The sequence below is a fragment of the Artibeus jamaicensis genome, unplaced genomic scaffold, assembly GCF_021234435.1.
Source record: "Artibeus jamaicensis isolate MK-2021 breed Jamaican fruit bat unplaced genomic scaffold, CSHL_Jam_final contig_851, whole genome shotgun sequence".
NCBI lineage: Eukaryota > Metazoa > Chordata > Mammalia > Chiroptera > Phyllostomidae > Artibeus > Artibeus jamaicensis.
Window position 1 is genome coordinate 16156853 of NW_026521986.1, and position 22458 is coordinate 16179310.

At 49.6% G+C, this 22458-nt stretch overlaps 1 protein-coding gene across 3 annotated transcripts in view; it reads left to right on the plus strand.

Annotated features, from left to right (window-relative positions):
* The window catches only part of ADCK1 (aarF domain containing kinase 1), a 111991-nt gene that overhangs the window by 81865 nt on the left and 7668 nt on the right, over window positions 1–22458 (plus strand). For all 3 annotated transcript variants that reach the window (XM_037145271.2, XM_053673287.1, XM_053673286.1), the window contains 3 exons: window positions 8029–8145; window positions 20617–20766; window positions 21929–22126. In XM_037145271.2, the coding sequence (XP_037001166.2) occupies window positions 8029–8145; window positions 20617–20766; window positions 21929–22126 (465 nt within the window). The remainder of the gene's footprint in view (window positions 1–8028; window positions 8146–20616; window positions 20767–21928; window positions 22127–22458) is intronic.

The following is a 22458-nucleotide window of genomic DNA, read 5'->3' on the forward strand; positions in this document are numbered from 1 at the left end:
CACTATGATCGAATTGTCTCCTACCTTGTCACTAGCACTGGAACAAATTTGTGTTTTCGAGTATTACAGTAGAACTGCCTGTGTAACAGAAGATGCTTGTTGTGGCAGATATCTCAGACCACACAGGGTTGCAGCTCGGTGAGAGGTCCTGTGGCAAGAGCTGCAGCGGTTCAGAAGAAGGGGTGCCCATGGCCGATGAGGGCAGGAAGGCCCTGCTGAGGAGTTGGCATTGGCACTGGTCTCCGAGGGCTGTCCTGATGTCCCCCTCAGGGCTCATAGGGGTTGGAATGGGGTGTACGTCAACACTGCTGTTCTAATGCAGTTTATCCTTCGCGGGCTTTGTGTCCATTTACCCAGCGGCACCTCTCTGTGAAGCAGGGGTTGGGGCCCCGTGATGGTGTACAGAGAGAGGTTGGCTGTTAACTCTCAGAAGGGATCAGCGTTTCTTAACTCAGGACCTCTGGAGAATGCGGGAGGGGAGTCTCTAAGTGCCTAGCAGCTTTTCCAGGGCTGTCAGGAAGCACCCCTCTTGGGGAGGGTATCTCAGGACATTGGATGGGAAGGTCTCATGCTCTGGACTGAGGTGTTCAGGCGGCTTAGAGGACGTTGTGAGAAATGGAGGTAGTGGAGGTAATGGAGGTATTTCTGCTATCCGGATTAATTAACAGAGGTGGAGAGGCCGAGGGTGTGTCTACCCTGGCCACCTGAGAATTGTAAAGTTTGGCTGATGAGAGGAAAAGCCACGGCTGGGGTGACCAGGCAGTGCTTTGACACGTTGCTCCTGGAGGGAGGTGGAGCCTCTGGCAGTGGTGAGCTCCCAGAGTGAGTTGGGGGTCAGCTCTGTCTCGATGGCCTGGTGTGGTTGCCTGGCTTCTTCTCAGCTGCCACCATACATGGACCCAGAGGGTCTGTACATCCAGATGCACGGACCAGATCTGGTAAGACTGGCCCAGCCTTGAAGTTCCCATCACTAGCTCAGTGAAGGAACGCCTGGCTCTCAGACAGGTAATAGTATCAACTAATTGCCTGATGCTGTGGAGTATAAAATAAACTTCCACTTGCATATCCCATGTCTTTCATTCCTTTATCCCACATTTATCGAGCATTTCCTGAGCCTGTGCTGTGCTAGGAGCTGGGGCGCATGAAGATGAGTAAGAGGTGGTCGGCTGCTGCCTGGGGACAGACACACACATGTGCTATAGTACAGGCTGCTCACGCGATGGCAGAGACTTGCTTATCTGTGTTTCTGTGGATGCCCAAGGGGATGTACTTAAAGCCGCCCGGGATATGGAGCTCAGAGTGGGATTATGAGAAGTGTTGGTTGTACAAGGGAATAGGCAATATTCACTGGATGTTCCTTTTGCTGCAGTGAGCACTGTGCAGGTAGGATGACATCCAGTCCTTGCAACAACTGTCATCCCATTCTGCACATGCAGTCAGAGTGGAGGTGCTTGGGCTGCAGCCCAGATTTTCTGACTTCGACTCAGGTACCCGTCTGAGGACATTCTGTTGCCTCTTACACGGCAGGGGTGCTCTTCAGAGCTAGAACTATGAGCCAGACAAACAGAACCATCTCCTCCACTGTTCCCATGGAAACAGCAAAATTGTCCCCTGGCTGGGGCCAACTAGCATCTGCCAGACCAAGACATGTAATAATAATAATAACACGAAATTTTGAAATGAGGATGCCAAATGGGTAAAAAATTAATGTAACGATTTGACCCACTGCTTCTTAAAACCGGCACACCATTCCTAAGACAAGGGTAGAGTTAAGGCTCCTGAGTACTTAATTTTGCCTAAACAAATAACAAGTGGGAAGCAGATTTTGTGCTGCAAATCCAGTTCAGCTGGATTTAAAACTGGAGATAGATTGCTTTTGCACGCTGGCACCCCATCACAACATCTGTGCGTAATTAAGCCTCAGCAAAGAGTTTACCTCTCGGCGTGTGAGGCATCTTCCAGCGGGCTTCAACAGCCTCAGCCCCACGCTCTCAGTCTCCGAGCCTCAGACCAGTGCCGAATGCAAATGTGGTGTTGGGGAGACTGGGAGAGGGTGAGGCGGCAGCCAGGCTGAACGGTCAAGTCCGGTCAAGTCCCGGGCGTTTGTGCGAGTGGCATCAGAGTGTGGGTGCTGGGAGAAGGGGCAGGGCAGGCAACGAGGTCTGCGACTGACCTGGGAGGCAGGCAGCACAACAGGCAGGAGGGAGAAGCCTCGTAAGCTCAGAGTCTGGGACTGGAAGAGATGGGGGCGTGTCTCCCCATATGGAGGTGGGGGTGGGCGGGGGCCTCATCTCCTGAGTAGGGCCACTCTGCAGTTTCTTTTCTTTTTTTAACTGGATTGAATTTGGGGGGGGGTAACATTGGTTATTAATTTTGCACAGGTTTCAGGTGTACAGTTCCGTAACATGTCATCTGTGTAGGGCATTTTGTGTTCACCCCTTCACTCTGCAGTTTCCTAATGTGAGGTTCGGAGCCCAGGCCTCTCCAGACACTGCGGACGAACCTCGTTCAACGGTGTGCATACTTTTGGAGAAGCGCCACAGTTTCCTAAGACTCTCAAAGATGGACAACCACTGATGTATAATAATTTATGTTAAGATTTTTTACATGCTTATGTTGCGTTAGATAATGTTAAAGTGCATTACACATGTTTACGTGTTAATCCTTATAACAGCCCCACAAGGGAGTTATCATTGTTATCCCCATGTCACCAGTGGGAACCCTGGGCCTCAAGAGATGAAGCCGTTTGCCCAAGGTCACACAGTTTCTTGGTCAGGGGCAGAGGCAGGGTCTGAATGGAGGCAGCCCGCTCCAGAGCCTACGTGTTAAACCACTGTGCTATTCTGCCCAGGTAGTAACTTGTGGGGAAGATCTAAATGATGCTGAGCTGTCTGTGACATTAACTGTGAGCTCTGGTTGTGTGTCAGAACCACATGCGAAGTGCTACATGGCTCTCACATGGCAGCTGATGTTTGTCCAGTAGCTGCTAGGTGAGTGCTTGTGTGCTGAGCACACCAGGTATCCATCCATACATGCCACTAGGAAGCTGGCTGTGTTGCTTCCGTTGTCATCGTGACCACCATCCTTCAGGTGGGGCAACTGGCGCTCAGAGTGGCTCTGAAACTTAGCCACTGTCACAGAGCTTGGAGGTGGCGGGGCTGGGACTCCAGCCCAGCAGTCTGATTCTGAGTCTGTGCTCTGCTCTGCTGGGCTCAGGATATGGGGGGCGGGTGGCCCTCGGTGATGGGCACTGGTCCAGAGAAGCCAGGGCTGGCTTCACAGGTGTGCTGACCAAAACACAGGAGCAGAGAGGAAGCCAGCCTGTAAGACCAAGGCCCAGGGTCTTGAGCTGGACCTTTCCGTAATCTGCACTCTCTTTTTTGGGGTCAGGACTGGCCCAAAGAACAACCACTGATGTATAATAATTTATATTAGTTAAGGTAGTTTAATTACATGTGGGTGCAGGTAGAGGTCCCAGCAGTGGGGCTTCTGCTTTGTGATAGGAGACACTGGATGCAGACAGAGGTCCTAATGGCCAGGGCGTGACCCTGCCTGTGGGGTCAGCAGGTGCCCTGGCCATGAGCCTCTCAGGGTTTGGTCATGTTGCGGGGCTGCGGACAGTGGTTTTTATTACCTCTTTAAAATTTTTCTCTTTCATCTTTCCTGTCCTTGGTAGAAGCAAAGGAAGGCTCAGTGGTGAAATATGGGTGTTTGGGAAAGTGAATTTTACCCTACAACTCAAACCCTCCTACCCACATGGTGATTTAGCATCAAGCCAAGTTCCTTCTAACTGAGCAGGGAGCCGTCTCTCATTTTGCAGTCATTTCTATGTTGCATCCATCGAGGGGCAATGTCCTCGCTGAGCTCCCCTGACAAATCCTCTGTCTCCCAGGTTTGATATTTCTGTCATTTCAGACCTAAGCAACTGAAGCAGGGGTGCCTTCTGTTGTCAGACTGGGTTGGTTGCATTTGGGGGGAGGCAGGGGGAGGTGATGGGGGGGGGACCCAGCACATCCCTGGTCCTGGTTGGCAGACCCGGAAAGCCTCTGGGTTTCTCTTTCCATCAGCGGCTCTTTCCTGGCTGTTTCTACATCGCCCCAGGTAGGCCCCGCCTGCCTGCCTGTCTGACCGCCTGTCTCCAGAGTCTCGAGTGGCCACTGCCAAGCTTCAGTTCCAAACACACGGAGGGAAGAACTTAACCCCAAAATATGTTCCTTTCATTTGGAAGCCATGAACAACAGCAGCAAACTTGCACTTACATTTTTATTTTAATTTCTTTAAAGTAGGTTTTTATTTTTTTAAAGTAGTTTATGATTATGGTATTATAGTTGTCCCATTTTTTTCTCCCTTTTCTCCCACTCTGCCCAGCACCCCCTCCTTACAGCCTTCCTCCTCCCCCTTAGTTCATGTCCATAGGTTGTACATGTAAGTTCTTTGGCTTCTCCATTTCCTACACTATTCTTAACCTCCCCATGTCTATTTTGTGCCTATCATTTATGCTTCTTATACCCTGTACCTTTTCCTCCATTCTTCACCTCCCTGCTAATAGCCCTCCATGTGATCTCCATTTCTGTGATTCTGTTCCTTTCCTAGTTGTTTGCTTGGTTTTTGTTTTTTTTACGTTCAGTTGTCGATAGTTGTGAGTTCGTTGTCATTTTACTGTTCATAGTTTTTGATCTTTTTCTTAGATAAGTCCCTTTAACATTTCGTATAATAAGGGCTTGGTGATGATGATAAACTCCTTTAACTTGACCTTATCTGGGAAGCACTTTATCTGCCCTTCCATTCTAAATGATAGCTTTAGAGCAATCTTGGCTGTAGGTCTTTGGATTTCATGACTTGGAATACTTCTTTCCAGCCCCTTCTTGCCTGTAAGGTTTCTTTTGAGAAATCAGCTGATAGTCTTATGGGAAGTCCTTTGTACATAACTGTCTCCTTTTCTCTTGCTGCTTTTAAGATTTTCTCCTTGATTGTAATCTTGGGTAATGTGATTATGATGTGCCTTGGTGTGTTCCTCCTTGGATCCACCTTCTTTGGGACTCTGAGCTTCCCGGACTTGCACATCTAGTTCCTTCACCAGATTGGGAAAGTTTTCCTTTATTATTTTTTTCAAATAAGTTTTCAATTTCTTGCTTTTCCTCATCTCCTATGGCACCCCTACGACTTGGATGTTGGAATGTTTAAAGTTGTCCTGGAGGTTCCTAAGCCTGTCCTCAATTTTTTGAATTCTCGTTTCTTCATTCTGTTCTGGTTGAATGTTTATTTCTTCCTTCTGTTCCAAATCTTTGATTTGAATCCTGGTTTCCTTCCCTTCACTGTTGGTTCTCTGTTTATTTTTCTTTATTTCACTTTGTAGAGCCTTCACTTTTCCCTCTATTTTATGATCATACTAAACCATTTCTGTGAGCATCCTGATTACCAGTGTTTTAAACTCTGCATCTGATAGGTTGGCTCTCTTTTCCTTGTTTAGTTCTGTTTTTGGAGCATTGATCTGTTCTTTCATTTGGCCCATATTTCTTTTTCTTGGCACACCTGTTGTGTTAAAAGGGGTGGAGCCATAGGTATTTGCCCAGAGGGGCAAGCCACACTGCAGCATTGTGGCACTTATGTGGGGGAGGGATCAGAGAGGCAACAATGCTGCTTACTTGGCTCTCGCCCCACTTTCATCCAGTTCCACCACTTCCCACAAGTGGATTGCGCCCTTTCAGATGCTGGTTCCCAGGCAGGTGAGTTTGTGTACCTTCTAGGATCCTGTTGGTCTCTCCAACAAACTTTCCTGTTAGGCTGAGAGTTTCTCCCACTGTTGCAACCTCTGTAGGTTTTTATAGCCAGAGGTTTTGAGTCTTTAGTTTCCCTGTGCTGGAACCCTGGGTTGTGCAGTCTGTCTCGCTCCCCAGTTGTTCTTCCTGGTTTATCTGCATGCGCATGTGGGACTGCCCAGTCTGCAGCTGCCTTGTCATGTGTCCTTGCTGCCCCGGCTTCTCGTCTCTGCCCCTCCTACCAGGGGTGAATGTGTCTTTAACTCCTTGGTTGTGGGACTTCCATAGTTTGATTTTCTGGCAATTCTAGTTGTTTTTAATTTTTAAATTGGTTGTTATCCTTCTTTTTTGGCAGTGCGAGGAAGCAAAGCATATCTACTTATGCTTCCATCTTGGCTGGAAGCCCATACTTATATTTTTAAAGATAGCTTTTAAGAAGTGCCGTGTAGCCCTAGCCAGGTGATTTAGTTGATTGGAGCATTGTCCTGTGCACCAAAATGTTGCAGGTTTGATCCCTCGTCAGGGCACATAACTAGGCTGCGGGTTTGACCCCCGGTTGGGGCAGGTACGGGAGGCAGCCTATCGATATTTCTCTCTCACATCAGTGTTTCTCTCTTCCTCCTCCTCCTCCCCTTCCTCTCTTTCTAAAACCAATAAACACATCTATCCTCAGGTGAGGCTTAAAAAAAAGCCAAGCAAGACTGAATTTTAAGTTCAATGTAACAAAGAATCACAGATTTCTCTGTTGGCCCAGATTTTCAAATGGCGAAAACTGCAGGAAAGTGGCAAACCTAAGTGACACCTTGATTGTGTGGAACCTTTGTTCCAGGGAGCAGAGCATTACACTTGCGTGTAAGTCCTAATTACGCTCAGACCCTGTATTCAGTGGGGGCAGGAACAGTCTCCTCTCCGATGAGGAGAACTGAAGCATAGAAGAGCTAATGGGTTGGACTAAGTCACAACAGGTATTAGCAGAACTGGGAGCAGCAAACAGGTGTTTGGTCTTTAGGGCTGCTATCTTACTGCTAGGTGAGTTTTGGGGGTCGGGATGAGGGAAGTCCTAATTTTCCCCAGTACTTCAACTACCTTCTTTGTTTTTAAGTAGAAATATACCCATCACATTGTTGGGGACAGGTGGCATGCTGATACCTGGTGACTCCTCCTTCCTGGCTGTGATGGGGCTGATGGGTGGCACTCACTCCCATGGCAGCCCAGCAGCCCTGGTGCAGTCCACTCTCTTGCTTGTCCTTGGGGAGATCTCTTCCCTTTTTGGCAGCTGGGTGTTCTCAGAGTCAGAGGGGGTTGGAGAGCATATCAGTTAGGAATGCATTTGTCTACAGGTGACTGTCACTGATTTAGAGGGTCTTAAGCAAGAAAGGATTTATTTTCCTCAAGTCGCAGGAAGGCTCGCTGAAGTTGCCTGCTGATACTGTCTTAGTGCTTTAACAAGATCAGGGCTGGCATCTCTGATTTTCTTGAGCTTTTCCTCATGTTGCAAGATAGCTGCTGCAGAGTAAGAAGAGTTGCATCTTGTACAAACACCTCATTTTTTTAAATCTAGAAAATAAAAAGCTTCCAAGGCCCCCTAGTAGACCTCAACTTAGGTTCTCCTAAGCCAGAACTGTGTCACAGGGCCACACCTATTGCAAGGCCAGCATTTAGTTTCTCCTGGCGCTGGGAAAGAGAGGAGGATTGGGAATGGGTGTTGGGTGAGGATCCAGTGTTGTTTGCTGCAGGGTCTGTGTGTAGGAAATGGACATGGGAAAGTGCATGACTTCCTGACTCAAAAAGTTATCATCCAGTAAACATTCATTTGTCCATACATTTATACATTCACACACAGGCACAATGGACCAATGGCCCAGGTGTAGAAACTGAGGTAGAGGGTTGGGGTTCATGTCAGGTGCCTGAAATGGGCCTGATGAGAGACCGAAATAGCTTTTAACACCAATTTTTGCTCAGGTATGAGAGGTTCCACACATTTCCCCTGAAGTCCCAGCTTTAGGTTTGGCTTTTTATGGTGTCTGGAAGGCACCAAGGAGGGCAGGGAAGCCATTCTCTGGTCCCCAAGTGGGAGGGGCCACTAAAGGAGCTTGGCTGGGGGAGGCAAAGCAGCCCTCCTCTCTTGTCCTGCCTCCCTCTTCCCACCTGTCATTGCTGAAGTCCCTCTAGGCCTATTCTCCTGTTCTGGGAGGAGTGCCTCTCAGTGGTCCTTGCCCCCCAGCTCCCGGCCCTCCAGACTTTCCTGACCTGCCCTTTCCTATTCCAGGTTCCCCAAATCTACTGGGAGCTGTCCACCAAGCGGGTGCTTCTGATGGAGTTTGTGGATGGTGGGCAGGTCAATGACCGAGACTACATGGAGAGGAACAAGATTGACGTCAATGAGGTGAGGCTGATCTGGCACGGCTGTGTGCCAGGGATGCAGGTTGGGTAGGGATGCCCCGTGAGGACAGCTGTGCCAGGTGAGGTCTCAGTGCCCTGAAAGGGGGCCTTTTGTGTGAAGAATGATAAAATCTGAGTACAAAGCATCCTTCCAGGCCACTCGGTACAACCCTCTACCCTGTCTCTGAAAGCTGGGGTTGCCAGCACATAAAGGGGGGCAGGCACGTACGAGCCCCTTCTCACAGCTCCTGCCTGGACAAGTGATTGCTCTCCCGCTTCTTGTACCGTCCAAGCTCCACGGGGCTGAGCGGCTGCAGAGAACAATGGTGCGAAATTTATGCAACTTAATCCTTCTGCCTCTTGGGGTCTGACACACCCCCCTCCCTCTTCCCCCCTCCCTGCTCCCTGCCACTCCCCAGATCTGAAGGTACCAGGCTAAAAGGGAACGGCAGTAGCCAATGGTTCCACTTCATAGAAACAAGGAAAAAGGGGCTTCTGTGTCTCAGCGCATGGGTATCAGGGAAAGCTGGCCTATGGTGGAACCTGGACCCCATTTTCTTCTTGGTCCCCACAGGGTCCCACAGTTGGGGTGGGTTTGTACTTTTCAACGACACTCATCATTTTTACAGCCCCTGCTGTGTCCCAGGTATGGAGGTTAGAGGGGAACCGGCACAATTCCCTTCCTAAGGAGCTTGCAGCCTGCGTTGGAGTTAGACATATAGCCACTGGGCTTTCCTGGAAGAGTTCTGCTTGGGGGCGAAGGATGGAAAACTACTGTTCCAATTCTGTTCAGAGGGAGAGAGAGCAAATGTCTTTTCCAGGATCACGTGACCAGTAGCACAACTTGGGGCTTCTGACCCCACTTCCCTCACTGTCAGCCTGTAGGGTGGGCATGGCGAGGGTGGGCAGAACTGCCTGCAGGGGAGAGAGGAGGAGCTCTGCCTGTCTATCTTCTCCCCTATTGGTTGGTGTGGGCGAGTGTCCTGCATCTAGCTAGGGGTCTTTTTCCCACCAGGACCCTTAAGTACAAAATCCTGGGGTCCAGTAGAAAAAAGGGTAGGAGAGGTGACCTTTGGCTTGTTTTGAACAGCCTCCAAGGGAAGCAGGGGCTGCCTGCCTGCTGGTCAGGAAGGATCCCAGAGGCCTCACCCCTCCGCCCCACCCCAACCCAGGTTACTGGCATGCCAGCTGCCATGGGATTTTTCATTTGGGCAGTGCCCCCAAATCCATTAAACTCTTTGGATCCAGTGAGCTCAGGCTGTAATGGCATTTAACCAGGGGTAGCTTTGATTTCAAAGACAAGTACAATACAAATAAATACGTGCTCTGGTATAGCTGCCTGTTTGTGGCTGAGTGAGGTGCTTGGTAAGAGGGGATAGCCGGGCTGGAGGTGGTCAAAATTGGTGGGCACCAAGGCGGGGTCTTACCCGCTCCTGTCTCCACAGGGCAGACAAGATCCATGTTCTGTGTAGAGTGGAGCCTCTGTTGACATACTGCGAATTAGTCTGAATTATTAATACAGATTGGCTTCTATGCTCTGGGGTGGCTTCTATGAGGCAGGGCTGGCATAGAGTGTTGGTTTTCTGTGAACATACATAGTTGGGCAAGCGATATCAGAGTGATTTGGGAAAACAGTAACAATAACAGTAATAATTATATGCAACTAACATGTGTCAAGCATGTGACACATGTGGTCTCTACTCCTTAACACTGTCCCATTGAGAATGTGTTATTAACCCCATGCACAGATGAGAAAGCTAAAGCTCAGAGAGCCTAAACCACTTTCCCAACATCACACACCTAGCAGAAGCAGAGTCAGGATTTGAACCCAGGTTGGGCTGTGTGTGTTCTTCTTTACCTTCTCCATCTCCCTCCCAGTGACTGGCCTTGGGCTGCAATGGAATCTGGGCCACCCGTCAATGGCCACATCAGTAACCCCGCAAGGCAGGAGCTGGAGGACTGGCTGAAAGACTTTACCTGGTGGCCCAGGCAGTATCTGACTGCAGCCCTTCTCCCCGCAGCTTATGTCAAGGGTCATTTCAACTGTTCCATGCAAACATTGTCCCATTGGAGAGAGATGTGTGGACTGAGTTAGTGCACCAGCAGGACTTAGATAATGCCTGAAACATGGTTAGTGCTCAGAATCGGTAACTAGGTGATTATTGTTGTTTTCATTGTTAGTATCATCTGGGGCTCTGTCCTTTCCTCCTTTGCCTCCTTTCACATGGGTGTTGGCTGACCGATGACTCCCTGTGACAGGCCCTTTCTGCCCTTTCTGCACTGGGACCTTAGGAGGGAGGTCTCACTGTCCCCACTTGCTGATGAAGAGTCAGAGACTCAGGCCGGACTCAGGTAGGGCCCGGATCCGAACGGTCCGCCTCAGTGAGTTTTCAGTGGGTGCACCGAGCAGTCACAGCCAGTAACTGTGCAAGTCATTTCCACCGCCTGGCAGGCTCCCTCATGCCGCCTCCTAGTCGATACCCTCACCTTGATTTCTGACACCACAGGTCACTTTTGCTCATTACTGAACTTCAGGTAAATGGAGTCATACTGAATCGTCTTTTAGGGCTGGCATCTTTGTCATCAGTCAGCTGTGGCTCTTTTGGAAGCTTGTTCTCTTCCATTGGTCTGTGGGTTCACCCTTACCTAATACTGAGTTGTCTTAATTCCTTAGGAATTTCTAAGGATCAATTGCTTAATCCCTTAATTGCCTGCCCCAGTGTCTAGCATCTGTATGACCTAGGAAGCTCTTTGGTATTCTGAGATGATGCCATGAAATACTTCCACAGAAAACCCAGCTGGCCAGGGGGCTGTGGACCATGTGCCTCTCTGTGTTGTGGCGGATCATTGGCGATGCTGGGAGTAGACCAGCAATGGGCCCTGCTTTGTAGAAATCAATCTGTTATGCCTCTTACCAACCAATGTCAAAGCCACAGGCCTCATGGAAGGCCACTGGTGTGCATGCGTGGGTATGAGCATGCACACAGAGTATGAAAGAAGCCACGTTTCTGAGTTTCTCTGAGGTTCTTAAGTCTCCCTAGGACTGTGGGACTCAGGGAGCCCATCCCTGGTGACTCTTCCTCCTGAGAACAGCCTGGCTATGTGTGTTCCTTGTGTTCCTTGGGGAGGGAAGTATAAGGGACAGATAAGAGTGACAAGGGCCAAATCCTAGGGGGGTAGGGTAGGGGAGTGCCAGGTTAGGAAATGAGACCTGGGTTCAAACTTCAGCTCTGCCAGTGGCTCACTGTGTGATCTTGGATAAATCTTCCTCTCTGGGCCTCAATTTTTTTTTTTTTTATTGAAGGTTTTGGGTTAGCTGGATATTTGAGAGAGGAATGATTCCCATCTTGCTGGGAGTAGGAATTTGAGCCATCTATTTCAGAATCACTAGGGGGCTTATTTAACAATGCAGATTCCTGGGCCCCACCCCAAATCGACTAAGCAGAATCTGGGTTGGGAAGGATTGAAGAATCTGCATCTTAACCAACTCTCCAGGTAGGATCTAATGCTCAGTGAAGTTCAGGAATCACCTGCCACAAGGCCAGAGGGCCTGGGTGCCTGATGTTTTGCACCTCTGGGTACAAGACAGCAATGTCCAGGTGTCCTCACCTGCCAGGGAACATGGGAACATGGGGAGCCAGCTGCCCGCAGGGGCCCCTGTTTCCCTGTATTTCTGAGCTCAGAAGCAGATATTATGGAGGGCCTGACCTGATGATCATATTTGCCAGTCACTTTAAGAGCTAGCGACAGTGACTGTCATTTATTTCATTAAAAGAAAAGGTCGTACAAGAGCACATGTTCCCAGGCCGGATGGAGCCTCCTCCAACCACAGGGCGACTATTGATTGCGGGACCTTTATCGAAGGTTAATTGGATTTCAGTGAGTGTGTATTTAAGACCCAGCCTGGGCTGAGGCCCAATTGAATTTGTGTGAAATTAGCTCCGAGAAAGGTGACAGAGTCTTGAGTTTGGGGTTGGCAGGATGGGGACTGGAGGCCTGGTGGGCAGCCATCTGCAGTCTGTGAAGAATGGGGATGGGTGCAGGGATGGGGGGCTTGCGAAGACTCCAGCCTGTCTGTTCCAGGGGCCTGGGAGCCAGCTGGGAGAGGAGGGTGGGGGGCACCCGGTGGTCATTATGTGGACTTTGACTCAGCCCTCTGTTCTCCATGGCCCTCCTGGTACGTGGCATGGCCTCCAGAGGCTGTTGTCCTTTCACTTCTGTCAGGGTTAGGAGGGGACCTAGGGGCTTAGTTCTTACTCTGAAAGTCTTTCCACTAATCCTCCTGTTCCGGGCCCCCAATTCCTGTTTTCAGAGGGTGCCAGGCACCCTCAGCTGCATCCTCTCTGGGTCTGAGTCCCTCATTTGTAGAGTTGGAGGGATCACAATGCTTACATCACAGGATCGTTTGCAAGCTGTGAAGTTCTGTAAAAAAAAGTCATTTATAATCCGTGAGGTTATTATTCACAGAGGCATGTCTCCCTCCAAAGAATCTTTGAGAATCTTCTCTGCTCCCCTCCTGTCCACCCACCTCTGTTGTCTGTGAGTGATGCTCATTGATTGAGCGTGTGGTGGCTTCCCTTTACCACCTCCTTAGAGTTTTTTCCCCTTGCCTGGCCTGTGCCACCAAGGACTGAATAAGACGTTTCTCTTTTGCTCAGCACATCTCCTACTGATGATTTCTCAGGCTCTGTGGTGGGAGGTGCTCCCAAGACCAGGGAAAAGAAGCTGCAGAGGCACGCACACCCTAGTTACGGAAATCACTACAAAGAAAACACCTTCCGTCATCATCCCTCCATAACTTCTTGGACCACATCTTGAGAGGCTCAGGGATATTGGGGTTGGGGGGAGTTGAGGGCACAGGATGAGTTCCTGGAGATTCATTTCCTAGTAGCAGGGCTGCCAGGAGTGGGGACCAGTGTCACCCTGGACTCAGCCTTCCTGGGTTTGGTGCTGCCTTTGCCACTTACCAGCTGTGCCTCCTTCCTTGGCGGAGCTGGTCATCCTTTGGAAGCTCCAGTTGCTTGTTGTGGAGTAGGGTACAAGAGCAACCTGCAGGGCCGTTTGATGACAGACACAGGAAGCAGCTGGCGCAGTACCCACAGTACCTGCTCAACACGTTACCACACTGGGATTCTGACCCTCGGCCCACAGAAAATACCTGCCAGAAGGAGGGGAAACGTGTAGGAAAGAAACCCTTTCCCCTTTTTTGTATGGGCCCAGGTGAGGAGGGAGATGTGGAAAGAGTTCTTTGGGGTGCGTTGCTGCCCGAGGCAGGGAATGTCAGATGTCTACAGTTGTTCCTCCCTTCACCGCATCTCCCCATAGTCATGGCCCTGGGGACCCACTCCCAGTCCCTCTGGCGACGAGGACCCTTGGAGGCTCTCAGGTGATGTCCCTGTTTACGCCTCATCTAGAGAGGCTTTCACCAGCACCCAGACGCTGCAAAACTAGAGTACTTCTGGCTTCCTGTAATAATGAACTCAGCACCTGACTCCTTCCCACATCACATGTGGCTGAAGAGGCCCCCGGTGCCTTCACGTTCGGGGTTTTCACCCAGCGTTTGTTAGTCCAAGATCGACCCCTCCATGCATAGATGTGGCTGTGGGCTGGGCAGCAGCAAGTAATCGAGGTTTATGTACCCCAGGGGCGGTTCCTGGGGGGAAGAGGGGTGGGAGAGGAAAATGCTTTAGGCTGTGGTCTGGTCTGATCTTTCAGGCTGTTGGTCTGCCTGACGAAGCCTGGGCAAAAACTGGGAGATTGAATTATCAACCTCCTTATGCTTAATACTGGGCCACTTATGTGATTATTAATGTCCTGCAACACCAACCTCCTCTTTCTTTCAGAGATCTTGGCCCTGCTTCCATGACATCCCCCTGCCCCCAAAACATAAATAGATTTTCCCTTGGGGGTGGGAATAAATTAATCTAGGCAATTACAGAATAAGTGAAGTACTTTCAGCCAACTCAAGTTTTAAGAAAAATCTAAAAATAACTCCTTGATTTACATATTATTTACTAAATTAATTCTTTACTCACCACTTTTATAGATTCCTGTCTTCCCCCCTCCTTACCATTAGAGAATAAAGCCACTGCATAATTACCAAAATTACTTATGTGAGTAGTACAATTTTTTTTACATGGAACAATTAAAATGCTTGTCACTGACTTTTCTAAAAATTGCTGTGCTGTGGCTTTAGTTAGCAGTGTGTTTTTTATTAGACAAACGGCCTTGGATTTCCCCTCGATTCTTCTCCAAATGCAATGACTTCTTGGATGCTGTGGGACCTTTGGAGGATTTTGGTAGAACTTCCCTGTAAATGGAAAGGCAGGATGTCCTGGTGGTTGAGAGCTTGTCCCCTGGAGTGAGGCCACCTGGGTTCGGATCCTGGTGTTCCAAACTGATGGCCAGGGGACCAAGCTTCTCTCCCTTTGGAGTCTTGCTTCCTTTCCCTGTCTACTGCACAGGGTGGCTGGGAGTCCCTGCACTGTGCCTGAACTGCACCTGGCACGGAATGGTAGCTTTTCCCCGTTCTAAGACGGTGTCACTTCCTGCCTTTATGTAGATACTGCGGTTACCAGGGCAAGGGGAAGCCTTAGGGAACTGAGGAGACATTTTCCAGAGAAGATATACTGATGGCCAAACAGGTACATGAAGAGGTTCTCGACGTCACTAATCAAGGAAATAAAAGTCAAAACCACAACGAGAGATCACCACATACCTATTAGAATGGCTATTATTGAAACACAAGATAACAAGCGTTGGAGAGGGTGTGGAGAAAAGAGAGCCCTTCTGCACTGTTTGGTGGGAAAGTAAGTTGGTGCAGCCGCTATGGAAAACAGTGTGGAGGTTCCTCAGAGAACTGAAAATAGAACTATTGATACCATATGATCCAACAGTCGTACTTCTGGGTCTGTATGAGCCCTGTCCAGAAAGTATCCAGCTGTGTACTATGAAAACTAGAGACGTTTATTAAGGAAGATACAAGAAACACTGTACATAGGACAAGGATGCCTCAGTCTCCTTCAAAGGAGGCACCTTGGGACCTCACACAATTCTCCCAGTTGCCGTCAGCTGCCCTGTCATATTTTCCTGAATCTCATTGACAGTCTGAAATCTCTCCCTTTTCAAATGTGATTTCCATTTTGAGAAAATCCCAAAATTTGCAGGTGGCCAAATCTGGGCTGTAGGGTGGCCGAGTCCCCTGGGTAACTTGACATTTTGCTAAAAATCTGCATGAGACGTAATGTACAAGTGGGCATGTTGTCGTGTTGAAGCTACCAGTCACCGGTGCCCATAGCTGTGGCCTTCTGAATCATCTGAATAGTTTCCATGGAGGAATGTTCCATGGAGCTTCATGCAAAATTTGGTGGAGATTCTTGCTGTACTCGCTCAGTCACTTTGAATGTAATGGCCACACAATACACATGCTCACTCAATCACCCACACTGACTAGTACAGTGAAGTCGTCATTGTTCACACATGTACATTCCAGCCCACTTTCCTTGGCTGCCAGGTTACATGGGTAACATGCAAATTATTCTTGTTAGATTGATAATGGCTGGACTTTTTCCGGACAGACCTGGTACATCCAAAGGAAATGAAATCAATTATCTTGCAGAGATACCTGCCCCCCGCCCATGTTCATTGCAGCATTAATTTCAATTGTTTGTTTTGGTTGTCAAGGGACTTTAATTGAAACACTTTCCTTTGTAGTCCTTACCTAGCTGGGCATTTCACTGCACCACTGCTGGTGTCCTCTATGATGTCACTAGGGTGGTGGCCGTCCACATTGCAGCTCACAGACTACGCATTCCCCATGATCTCTCTAGGGTTCCAGAGAGTTCTCTAGCTGAAGATCTCTCCACCTGACATGGTGCTACCTATGTCAGAAAGTGTTGACAGTCTCCTCAAATGTGATATTTCCACTGTGTGTAACGGTCATTTTACTTTTCTTCTTTCTGTCTCTTCACAGTTCTTTGAGGGCTTTGATCACCAGGGCAGAGGCAGAAGGTACATCTCAGTCTTGGCTGTCTGTTCTGAAGGGTCCATTTCACTGTAATCCCATGACCCTTCCAGTCACCGGTTGCTTTGGTGATGTCATTGCCAACCATTTTTGGAGAGAGGCCCAGGGGACCAATTTTGGGGGCCAGGGCAGACATGGCACCAACTTCCCCAGTGGTGCACCTTAGGTGTACAACTTTGATCTCTTTGGGGCCAAGCTTTGGCAGAATGGTGGAGGTGGCTGGTGTCGAATAAACCTGGATTTGGGACAACCAAAGAAAATTGCTCCTAGGCCTCCTTCAAGCCAGAATCCAGAAGCCAAAAGCCAAAAGGTCAATTGTTTGTTCTTCATCATGAGGCATAGCTGAAGTATTATTGAAGGGGTAGCAGAGAGGGTTGTGTGCCCAGCGATGGCCTTAGATGTCTCCTGGGACCCTCGATGTCTTTGTGAGTTGGAGGGAACTGGCTGCCCTTTTCTGGGCAAATTGGCTCCCAGAGACTGTTTAGTTCAATTCTGACAAATGTAATGAATTGTACTAAAATTCTTTTGTACCCAAAATTTAGAAATAAAGCCAGGAGTACGCACTGTGTTTTTAAAGTCATTTTTGAGCATTGTTTAACCAGCTCCCCTGAGGATTTTTTAATATTTAGAGGAATGTACTTTTGTTGGACTTTGCTGTTGAAAAATTAATTAAGGGCTTAGATTGAAGTCATATGTCAACCTGTAGATCTTATCCAGTAGAGATGCAAGTAATTTCTGTCCTGTAAGGTTATGAGAACCCTCTAAGGTTATGATTTTCTTATTGCCTTGAAGGACAATAACCAGTTTTGTATCTAATTCAGGAATCTTAGGCTTTTATTCCTGTTTAAATATCTATAAATATTCTCTTTGAGCCACTCTACCTTCATGTTTGGTCCTTTACTGATGAGCTAAATAAATTTTTAAAGCTTTAAAAAATTGTTGTTCAATTACAGTTGTCCCCATTCCCCCCCCCATTCTCCCCTGTCCTACACACCCCCCACCTCCCACATTTCAATCCTCCCCCTCCTTGTCTTTGTCCCTGGGTCCTTTATACATGTGCCTTGACACCCCTTACCTTCTTTCCCCTGTTTCCCCCCTACCCACTCCCCTCTGGTCACTGTTTGTCCCTTATTTCCATGTCTCTGGTTTTAACACATGTTCATTCTATATTTGAACGAGGGTCATGCTTTTAACTTTTTGAAAATTACACTTTGAAGGTGATAGCAGGTATCTTTTTTCCAAGTTTAAAATAATTAGCTATCCTGTTACAAACACACACAGTTGTGATATGGTACATAAAGGTGCCTTCCCATGTGTGACCACATTTTGATTTTGAATCTTGGGGTTTCCCTGGGATGAAGAAGAGCAGATAGGGTCAGTACCACTGAACAGCTGAGGAAACTTAGACCTGGATTGAGAAGGGAGGTGACTTGTCCCGAAGCTCACCCAGACCCTAAGTGGCAATACCAAGATGGCTCCAGAGTGAAGCTGGGTGCATAGGCTAGTTCTCCGTCCTGTCTTTGCCTAGCATACCTGCTATCCTGGCAAAGTCTGGTTAAAGTCAACATCAAGAGCAGCCCCTAGGTGGAAAGGTATGCAGGTCTGGGCAGACAGACGGGGTGTTGAAGGGCCACTCTGGGTGCTTTGCTCATGTGTGTACAAGCTGCAGTGGGCCATACTTGCTCCTCCTCCAGCAACAGCAGCTCGCTCTCATGGGCAAGAACTCCCCCATCCTGAGTCCCCAGACCCCCTGGGGCCATCTTTCAGTGTGGTAATAGGGGGCCCAGAGCGATCAAGCAGTATTTCAGGAAGCTTAAGGGAGATCATACATCTCCCCATGACAGGTCTGCCCAGACTAAATGAAATGTCATATCTCTGCTTTTGGCTGGAATTCCGTCAGCGCGGTCTGGCTGCGCTGCTTATCTTGGGCTGATCAGGAGCCCTGATGGACCTTATATGCATCCTTGACAAATAAAAATGAACGATTACTTAATAAACGCCATTGGTTTGGCAAACACAGCCTTTCAGAGCAGAGCTCCAAAGTGCCTAACGAAAGGGGTTCCCAGAGGCACAGAGGTAGGACTCGCAGGCTCTCCCAGGACCGGCTGTGGCTGGAGCCCCCTTCCAGGTTACAGGAAATGGTAGCTCTGGAACCCATAACAGGCCAGCCCGAGTCTGAGAACTTGACCGGTCCAAAGTCCTGCTCCAAATGCCAGCGGTGCTGAGCACTGGGTATTCATTTCACCTGAGGAAAATGTCAGGAGCCAGGGAGCTGGTGTGGCGGCTGGGCTTCAGACAAGCTCTTTGACCCCAATTTCTTCATCTCTTAAAAAGGCACAATGGTGGGCTTCCCTCCCAGGAGTGTTGTAAGGGATCAGGAACAACAGGGGCACCGATGGGAGGTCACTAGGTTCCGAGCACCGTGATGTTCTCTCTTGCCCCTACGGTAGCCCTTGTGAGTGGCACTGCTATTATTTCCATTTTACTGAAGCTGAGAGTATGAGCAACTTGCTTAAAGTCACAAAGTTCAGTTGAGTGCAGAAGTCAGTGGGAACCAGTACAGACTGATGGTTACTAGGAAGCTGTGGGGTCACACCTGGTTTGAATCCTGGCTCTACCCCTTTCTAGCCAGGTAGCTCTGGGGAAGTTAAACCTCAATGTGTCTCAGTTCCTCATCTGCAAAGTGGGGTTATAATTGTGCCTTCTCAAAAGGATGATATCTGTTGCTACTAGAATAGGGTTATTCTTCATTGATTTGGGGCCCAATTATAACTGGTTGGGATTCGGGGGAAATTGGTGGGGTAGGAAGAGCATAGAGGCAGGAACCATAGCATCTCAAAAAAAAAAAAAAAAAAGAACCCCACAGAAAACATAGACACAAAGGTCTCATTTATGTTAAAGGCAGAGTCCTATACCCACATGTTTGGCCTACTGCAGGCCAGTGGATGAATAGTAAAGTCAGCCTATGGGATGTGAATTACACCCCAGTGAAGCTGTTTAACAAAATACAGCCAGTCCCTGCCACCTTTGGAGTTTATGATAGTGGGCTAGACGGTCAGTAATCATCTCATGACATAAATAGTGTGCTTGTGCCATGAAAATAAAGTACAACATTCTGTGAGAGTATATGGTAGGAGGACCTCATCTAGTCTGGAAGGTCAGGGAAGGTTTCTCTAGGGAGGAGATGCTGAGCTGGGATGGGAGGAAAGAGAGGAGTGAACCAGGTGAATGGAGATGGGAAGAACAGTCCTGGCAAAGGCAATATCACATGCAAAGGCCCTGAGGTAGGAAGGCATGGGGATCATTGAAGAAGAGAAAGAAAACAAGTGTGACTGGAGTGTCATTGTACAAGATGAGATCAGGGAGGGAGGCTGGACTTGGTGCAAGAAACTGTAGACCAAGGAAAGCACTTGAGTCTTTATCTTTAGACACCAATCTTGTGTTCCCCACCCGATGAGCCCAGCTTCCCTCCGCTGGCTGGGGCATGTTTGTGAGTGACCATTGGGTCCAGCTGACGCTGAGAGGAATGCCAAGGGCCGTGTCCTGGGCATTCGCTTCCTGGGTTGAGCATCTCTTTGTCCCGTGGAAACCCATTGGCAGACATCTGTGGACCCAGGTTTGGCTCTATTCAGCAGTTGCTCCCTAGCTGGGAAGAGGCTTTTAGCTTTAATAAAAAGGGAGCAGAGATAAGAAGAGCGCCTCGGCAGGGATAGCAGCAGTGACAGGATGATTTAAGCGGCCTCTCCAGTGTCATTTCTTCTGTGCAGACATCATAAATCAGATCAGCATTGGGCTCTGATAGGAGCAGTGTAGGGAAAGGGGCCTGCGGGGAGAGAGGAGAAGGGCCTATGACTCTGGGTCCTCCTGGGACTGGCCTGGAGTGGGTGGGGTCACCTGTTCCCGGTCCTCAGTTCCCTAGCCTTACTCTTTGGAGGGAGAACATGTGGACTGACTCCTCCAACCCAGATTTCCAGCCCACATTCAACTTTGGGGAAAACAATGAAAAGGGACTGATAATAGAAATGGGGAAGAGAAAAATCGGGGCAGAGTGGAGGGGCAGGTGTGGGAGGTGGGTGTTGCAGCCACCAAGAAAACTAGAAGCAGCGGTTCTTCTACTTTGGCATGTATTAAAATCACCATGGGAACTTACAATACTGATGCCTGGGTACCGCCCACAACATTTCTGGGTTCTAGGTGGTTTTGATGTGCAGCTGAAGTTAAAGGGAACTGGATGAGAACGCAGCTTCTAGTTTAAACTCAAGGACCCTGCAGTCTCAAACCTTCACTTTCACCATGGCCACTCAGACCCACTTGGTCCCTCTTCACAAACTCAGACCCACTTGGTCCCTCTGGCCTTCCTCTTGACAGCGACCAGATCGAGGGACCAGAGTACACGTCTCTGAGACAGGTGTTCTTGCCGATCAGCCCCCACTCATCTCCCTTCTCTTCCAGATCTCACGCCACCTGGGCAAGATGTATAGTGAGATGATCTTTGTCAATGGCTTTGTGCACTGTGACCCCCACCCGGGCAACGTGCTGGTGCGGAAGCAGCCACACACGGGAAAGGCGGAGATTGTCCTGTTGGACCATGGGCTCTACCAGGTAGGAGAGTCTTTTCCCACGCAGCCAGCCCCAGGGCCTAGTCCTGCCCAGCTTGGAGCCCACTGGTCCCCCCTATGGGCTACAGAAACAGGAGGCAGATGGCCCAGGGGTCCGGAGAGGCCCTGTCCTGTCTCCAGAGCTGTCATTTCATGCAAGTCACAGTCATACACTCTCTGAGCCTCAGCTTCCTGCAGGGTAAGGTGAGGTTGGTAATGCTTCCTTTGTGGGCTGCTGTAAGGAGCACGTGGGAATGTACCTGGACATGTGAAAGTGCTTTGTTAGCTGTAAAACAGCCATGTTTTCCTGGGGAGCCCAGGTCAGCCCAGACCCTGGGCGCGAGCTGTCCTTTGATGAACTGGGACTTGATGAGGAAGTCCCACCAGCCCCAGTGAGGAGGGGGTGTGTAGCAGGAAAGGGGGCTGGGAACTGACAGGGGCTCTGTCCTCTGGAATGCAGTTAGTTCAGATGAGCCACAACTTCCACCTGGAAGTTGGGGAGTTACTGCCAGTCCTGGGACCCAGGGTCTGGTTTGATTCCAGGAGGCAGATGGTCCTTGGGGAGGTCTTCCCTTTGGTTTCTTGCTCCTTCTCTCAGAGCCCTAATTCCACATCCCCAAATCTTGGCCGCCTTTCAAAGGTTCATTGCTGTTGGACACATTAGTTTAAGATAGGCCAGCTGCTGTCACACGGAGCTCCCAAACAAATGATGGTCCAGACACAGCAGATGTCTAACACTCACTCCCGTGCCAGTTCTGGCAGGGGAAGGAGACCAAAGCCCGGTCTCACTGAGGCTCCACCTCCCAGGCCTTCCTTGGCCTAAGGGATCAGGCCTCGGAGGAGCATGCACGGGCCAGGTCTGGAAGTGGAGCTCCTGCCACATTCTCTCCATCGGAGCTCCAGCTCAAGACCGCATCTATCTAGGGACATGGGGTGTGCAATTTTGGTGGGCATTTGGTAATTTCTGCCACTTAGGACCAAGGCTGGCCAAATAGTAGCTTTGAACTTGGACCTTCAAGGATGGCTGAACTTTGAGAGGGAAGCAGATGTTGTGCAGGAGCCACAGTCTTCATCCATCCCGTTCACAGTGGTCATCCAGCCAGGGACTAGGTCTTCAATAGGGAGAGGAGGCTCGGATGTGGTGACGGCTGCCCCCTGCACCACAGGTCCTCACGGAAGAGTTCCGCCTGGATTACTGCCACCTCTGGCAGTCGCTGATCTGGACTGACATGAAGAGGGTGAAGAAGTACAGCCAGCGCCTGGGAGCTGGCGACCTCTACCCCTTGTTCGCCTGCATGCTGACTGCCCGCTCATGGAACTCGGTCAACAGGGGCATCAGCCAAGCTCCAGTCAGTGCCACTGAGGTAGGTGGCCCCCTCCTGGCCTTGCCTTCACCTGAAGAGAAGGGGCAGGACCAGGGATGGCCTTTGGACCCCTTCCTACCCAGGGTCTGAGGTTATGCCTGGTGGGGCTTGTGGGCAGAATGGGAGCTACACCGGATGAGGAGGGAGGGGAGGAGAGACAGTGTCCCTGGACAGAAGGAGGGACAGGGAGCAATGTCCCATTCCTGCCCTTCTTATCAACCTGGAGTTCAAACAGGTCACATGAATCATGTGATCGGATTCCTGAGGCTTTCCCTGCAACCTGCTCACACACGACTTCAGGCTCCCACAGAGCTCTGTCCCAGGGCCTCTGG